General features: G+C 63.0%; 1 protein-coding gene across 1 annotated transcript in view; it reads left to right on the forward strand.

The window, feature by feature from the left end:
- The window catches only part of SHANK1 (SH3 and multiple ankyrin repeat domains 1), a 42,560-nt gene that overhangs the window by 9,730 nt on the left and 26,602 nt on the right, over positions 1-6,228 (forward strand). Inside the window, exons 7-10 of the mRNA XM_011382936.1 lie at positions 3,243-3,320; positions 3,488-3,554; positions 3,823-4,153; positions 4,324-4,517. Of these exons, the coding sequence (XP_011381238.1) occupies positions 3,243-3,320; positions 3,488-3,554; positions 3,823-4,153; positions 4,324-4,517 (670 nt within the window). The remainder of the gene's footprint in view (positions 1-3,242; positions 3,321-3,487; positions 3,555-3,822; positions 4,154-4,323; positions 4,518-6,228) is intronic.

Raw genomic sequence — 6,228 nt, forward strand, 5'->3', positions numbered from 1 at the left:
CGGACAGGCCATCCAAGGCAGCTCGGCCCCGTCAGAGGCTCGGCCCCCTCAGAGGCTCGGACCCCTCAGAGGCTCGGCCTCTCCACTCCCTCCCTCCCCAAGGCTCCCTGCCCTTAGGTGACTTGGGAGGACAGGGCAAGGCCTGGCCGGCTGCTGCTAGTCCCGGTACCCCGGCCGCTACTCCCGCCCTCCGGGACATCTTCCAGAATGGCCCAGCCCAAGCTGCCTCGTCAGAGCTTGAAGTGCCAGGGACGTGGCAGGTAGCCACACGCCGCCTGGCGGCAGCAAGCAGTCAGCTTGGCCCCCGCAGAGGGAGGACTCGGCCAGGCCAGTATGGTGCTGTCACTTCCTCTCCCCGTGGCTTCCATCTCCTCGTCCTCGGCCCTGCCGCCTGTGCGCATGGCCCGCGGGCAGCCCGGGGTCCCCTGAGCGAGCCCTGTCCCCTCTCCAAGGCTCGGTCCTCTCCCTGAAATGGGAGCGACGTCAGCCGGTGGAAGCGGGTGTGTGAAGCGCTCATTCCCAGAAGGCAGCTCTAATAATAATAGTTGTCATTATCGTTATCATAACCGTTATCAGTCAGGATGCAGTCAGGAGACGAGAACCATACCGTTACCTTGAACTAGAGAACACGTACTGTGAAGGATTAGGTGGCGGGAGCGATGGCTCTCAGCCGTCCCCCCTTCTCGGCCGTCCCTCTGTCTGTGCCTTGGGTCCACGAGGAAGGACCACATGGGCGAGCGTGTGCTTGCTCGCGGCGAGGTGACTGAGGAGCAGTCGCCTGACGCGTGTGAGGTGTTCTTCCAACTCTCTCCCCTTGTCTTCCTTCCCGGACTGTAAGCTTCCCCGGGCCCAGAGCTGAGTCTGGCAGACACCCCCACTCCCTGCTCCGCAGGCCTCCTGGCAGGCCCATCTGGCCCCTGCTGGGGATAGTCAGGTCCACATTCAGCCTGTGAGAGGGCTGAGCACGTAGGCCCCAGCACGTAGTAGGCCTAGATGAGTGAGTACGTAAGTGGATGGATTCCCCGCCACCGAGATTGCACAGAGCCCAACTCAGAACATTGAACGAGTGTTTGCTTCAAGATGGAGTGAATGAGTGAATGAATGAATGGACAGATCTGAGCAAACGGATTTCGAATGAGTCGGCACCACACGCTCCATCCTCATCCTTTCCGTGCACGTTGAGCACCTACTGTGTGCTCGATGTGAGCTGAATCCGATGCAGCAGGGCGCCTGCCCTGGGGAGGGGGCGTGGGAAGGAGGGAGAGAGGTCGCGGTCTGGCGAAGAGGCCGACGTGGAAGCAAATCATCGCGATACCGTGAGATGCTAGGACACTGGTGCCCACGGGGTTCTTGAGGAGCGGAGCGAAGAGCTGGGGGAGCCGGTGTCGATGCTCTGGCCGTGTGCCAGGCCAGGCGGCAGCGGGGGCATGCAGGTGTGCAGCAGCACACCTGGCAGTGGTCAACCGTCTAGCTGGGGGCATGGCGCGAGCACACGCAGACACGCGCAGTCACAGGCACCCTCAGAAAACACGCTGACCAGCGACTGACCTGAGCAGTTAGAGTCGTGTGTTCACAGGAAAACAGACAAGGACTAGGTTTAGAAGGCCCCGTCGGAGTCGTGGCTGCTTCTCTAGCCGGAGGTGTGACCTTGGGCACAGGTTTGCCTTCTCTGAGCCTGTCATGTAGGATGGGCTTGTACAAGCATCCTCGGTGGGTGCGATGCTGATCTGATCAGCATCTGGGAGCCGGAAGCCAGGCTGGGTTTGGCCGGACCAGGACACAGGGCAAGAGACCTTCCCTCATTCAGCACCTGTTTACTGAACAGCTCCTCTGGGCCAGGCATAGTCCAGATGTAGGTGCCACAGACAGAATCACGTCCCCACGCAATGGACGGTGTGGTGGGGGCAGGGATGCTGACGAGACAAATAAAAGAGAAACTAAATTCCAGAGAGACCGCTTGACGAAGCAAACGAGCTCCTACTGGCTTAGAAGAATGCCGGGGACGCAGCACGTGCCATATAAATAAAAGCGAAGCAGGAACCGGGGTGCTGTGGTTTGGGCAGGGCGGGCAGAGGACGCCCTCTGCAAAGGGGGCATTTGAGCAAAAACCTGAGCGACGTTTAGCGAGCCATGTGTAGATGGGGGGGCTGAGGGTTCCAAGCGGACGGAGCGGCGGGCGCCCAGGCCCCGAGGCAGGACTGCACCTGTCTAAGGCAGGAGGAGGCCGGCGTGGCTGGCAGAAGGTGCAGGCGGCGGGGTGGGCAGACCAGGCGGACTGGGCCGTGCTTTCTAGGCCGTGCTTTGATCCCCAGAGTGAGCGGGAGTGACAGGCGAGTGACGTTGGTAAGGGCCTGGTCCGCATCCCCGCCACGGTGTCCCCTACATCCGGCCGATGTAGCTGAGAGCATAAACATAGGCTCTGGAGGCAGATGGACCCGGGTTCGGATGTGAGCGCCGACACCCCAGCCCCGTGACCTTGAGCTCCTTTTGAAGCCTTACTGTCCTCGTCCAGAATCAGGGGACAGGAATTCCCACCTCACGGGATTTTGGGGCGACCCAAGGAGCCTCTGCCTCTGAAGTGCCGAGCGCCTGGCATGCACTAAGCCCTCCGCGAGGCACGGATGGGTGGCTCTCAGCCCAAACACTTCTGCCACCACCACCCCCAGGGGACATTTGTCACTGTCTGCAGACATGCTTGGTTGTCACCACTGAGGAGAGTGGTGCTACTGGCATCTAGTGGCAGAGCCCGAGGATGCCGCTAAGCACCCCACAGTGCGCGGGACGCTCCCCCTGGCCCGAGCCTCTGCAAGGCAGAGGCCGAGAGACCCTGGTTTAGGTTAGCGTCGCCCAGCAGACGAGTGCGAGTCACACGTGTGGTTTGACGTGTCCCAGGAGCCGCGTTTTTTTAAAAACAGAAAAGAAACAGGCGACGTGAATTTTAGGAGCGTCTTTAATTTAACCCGTCGTCTCCAGGGGGCATCTTGCTTGACACAAAACCGATGTGAGAATTCTTAGAGGTGTGGGAATTATTTTCTTCCATGCTAAATCTTCGAAACGGGATGTGCCTTTAACTCACAGTGCCTCCTGGTCTGGCCGTGGGGCAGGGCTCAGGAGCGGCCGCTGGACCGGGGAGGGCAGGCTGAGCTGAGACTTTTCCGAAGTTCTTAGCGCAGTGCCTGGGTCCACTCACGGTGACCTTGATGTTTTTCCTCCTGACCCTGTCCACTGATGGTCGCCTCCAGGAGACTTGTGCTAGGATCCTCCTGTACCGAGGGGCCAGCAAGGACGTGAAGAATAACAATGGACAGACCGCCTTCCAGGTCTGGGGGTGCACGAAGAGCTGACAGGGGTCGGGGGACGTGGGACAGCGGGAGGGAGGCTGAAGTCACTGGGGTGAAGCTTTGCGGGGGGCGGGGTGAAGGGAGCGGCGGGCCGGGGACCTCACGGTGCTTCCTGCCCCCTCTCCCGGGTGCCTGGGCCCCCGTAGGTGGCAGTGATCGCCGGGAATTTCGAGCTGGGGGAATTAATCCGAAACCATCGAGAACAGGACACCGGTGAGCGAGGGGCTGGGGCTGACGGAGAACCTGCTGGGGTACTGGGGGGGGTGCACGGGAGGGTCGGGGAGTCTGGCCTGATTTGGGGGTCACGGTGGGATCAAGAAAAACCTCGGAGAGCCTTGCATGGCTGAGCAGTGTAGGGGGCGCGGTTCCAGCCCCCCACTTCTCATCCGGGTCTTTCTCCCCTCGTGCCTCTCCCCACCATTTCCTGCCCGCGTGCCCCCTGCCGCCTGCCTCCGTCTCCCCCGCTGCTGCGCTCTCTCAGTACCCTTCCAGGAGTCCCCCAAGTATGCCGCCCGGCGACGGGGGCCCCCCAGCGCCGGGCTGACCGTGCCCCCCGCGCTGCTGCGGGCCAACAGTGACACCAGCATGGCCCTGCCCGACTGGATGGTGTTCGCCGCCCCGGGGACTTCGTCTGCCGGGGCCCCTGGCCCCATCCCGGGGCCCCAAGGCCAGTCTCAGCCCTCGGCCCCCAGCACCAAGCTCAGCACCGGGACCCTCCGAAGTGCCAGCAGCCCTCGGGGTGCCCGGGCCCGCTCCCCGTCCCGAGGGAGGCACCCCGACGAGGCCAAGAGGCAGCCCCGCGGACGGCCCAGGTAGGGGAAGCCTCAGCCCGGTCCCCCAGGCAGAGCCCATCCCCACGCGCTGAAGCCCCGCCCCCCGCCCCGCCCCCGCGCTCCAGCTCCGCCCCTCCGAGGACCCCTGTTCTCCCAGAGGCGCCCCCTCCCTCGATGTCGCCCGCCTCTCACACCCTCTGTGTACGCAGCTCCAGTGGGACGCCGCGGGAAGGGCCCACCGGGGGCACCGGCGGCTCAGCGGGGCCCGGCGGCTCCCTGGGCAGTCGTGGGAGGCGCCGGAAGCTCTACTCCGCGGTGCCCGGACGCTCCTTCATGGCGGTGAAGTCCTACCAGGCCCAGGCCGAGGGGGAGATCTCCCTGAGCAAGGGGGAGAAGATCAAAGGTGAGGGGGTAGGCCGTGGGCAGGAGGGCCCGCGACCGGGGAGGGCCGGGCAGCACCCACAGTCTCGGTGTGTCCCAGGCACACTGGAGGCCTCAGAGAGCCCTGAGCTGCCCCCTCCTGCCTGGAGGAGCCCAAGGTGTCACTAGGACGTCACTAGGACGTCACTGAGAGGAGGCGGCATCTGGGACCCTGACGCCAAGCCCGGCCCAACCGGAGCGCTTGCTGGGTGGTCTCAGATGAGCCCAGCCCCCGGTCGGAGGCTTGGGGCCTCAGGCAGGGCCAGCGACCTACCCTGGGTGCCCAGTCCACCCCAGCCATCTTTCTCACCGGTGTGAGCGTGAGGCCAAGCCACCTCGGCTTCACAGACGGGGCGGTGCCTACTTTACCGGGTTCTGACGAGATGGCAGGTGTACAAAGCCAAGGGTCCCCTAAACGGGGCTGCCGTCATAGGGGTTCGCCTCTCTTCGATTTTCCTGTCTTCGTCCGGAAAACATGCACAGCGCCGGCAGCCTCCACGTGCAGGCCCCATGGGGCTGGCGATGTGCGTTCCTGGACAGCACAGTGGTTTGGAGACAGGCAGTACGCCCCAGACTCAGTAGTCAGCCCGGGGCGGGCCAGCGATTCCTTCCCGGACTGGAGGTGCAGAGAGGCTGAGCGAGTGTGGTGCTGGAGAACCAGGCCGCTTAGGTTCAGATCCTGGCTTCACCCCACTTCTAGCGGGGTGGCCTCAGGCAAGTGACATCTCTGGGCCTCAGTGTCCTCATCTATGAGGGAACGTGCCCCTGTGAGGATTTAAAGGAATCAGCTCAGGCGAAGTGCCGAGAACAGGGCTTCGCACACAGTAAGCGCGGCATCGTTATCGTAAATGGCCCCCCGCTACGGGCAGCTGGAGGAGGGTGACCCTGGCTGCCCAGGGGAGCTGGGAGTGGCCTCCCCTGGGAGACAGGGCGTGAATGGAGCAGGAGTCAGAGAATCGGCTGGATTGCGTGATCGCATCTACTTTGTAGCCTGTCTCCCCAGAGCCGGAGTTTTCGAAGGCGAGGTTACGTTACACGGCGCCGGTCTCTGGGGCGCCGGGGCCCCGTTTAATGACGCAGCACGCAGGAGGCCTCGGCGCACATCTGCTGAGTGGATGGATGAATGAACGAACGAACGAACGAATGAATGAATCAACTGAGTGAATGATCAAATGCAGGCGCCAGTGGTTGGGGCCAGGGCAGTGCCTCTAGGGGCAGCGTGCCGGGGGTATGGAGGAGGGAGAGGGAGGACGGGAGAGAGAGAGAGAGAGAGAATGTGGGGGGGATTGGTCGGTGCTTCAGAGGGCGAGGAAAGAGAGTAACAGGCCAGGGATGCGGGACCTTCTGGGCAGGCAGAGGGCCGTGGGCAGTATCTTCCAAACTCTTTCTGAACTTCAAGCCCAACACTTCCGTGCAGGGAGAGGACACACTGCCCTGTTTTTACATCCTTCCCTTTCATTAAAAGACACTTAATTGCCTCAAAGCACGCCTACATCCACGATGTCACCAAGTTTCACCACATCCCAATAAGGCAGTGGCTCCCTCTGCTCTCAGAATCCGAGCCCAGAGCCTCCGCCGGCCTGGAAGGCCCTCCACTGCCCCACCCCACCCCCCACCGCCAGCCCAGGCTCATCTGAAGCCACCGTTTCCTTCACGCACAGGGTTCCAGGGACCCCGTCCTTCCCCCCCAGTGC

The sequence above is a fragment of the Pteropus vampyrus genome, unplaced genomic scaffold (genome assembly GCF_000151845.1).
Source record: "Pteropus vampyrus isolate Shadow unplaced genomic scaffold, Pvam_2.0 Scaffold494, whole genome shotgun sequence".
NCBI classification, from domain to species: Eukaryota; Metazoa; Chordata; class Mammalia; order Chiroptera; family Pteropodidae; genus Pteropus; species Pteropus vampyrus.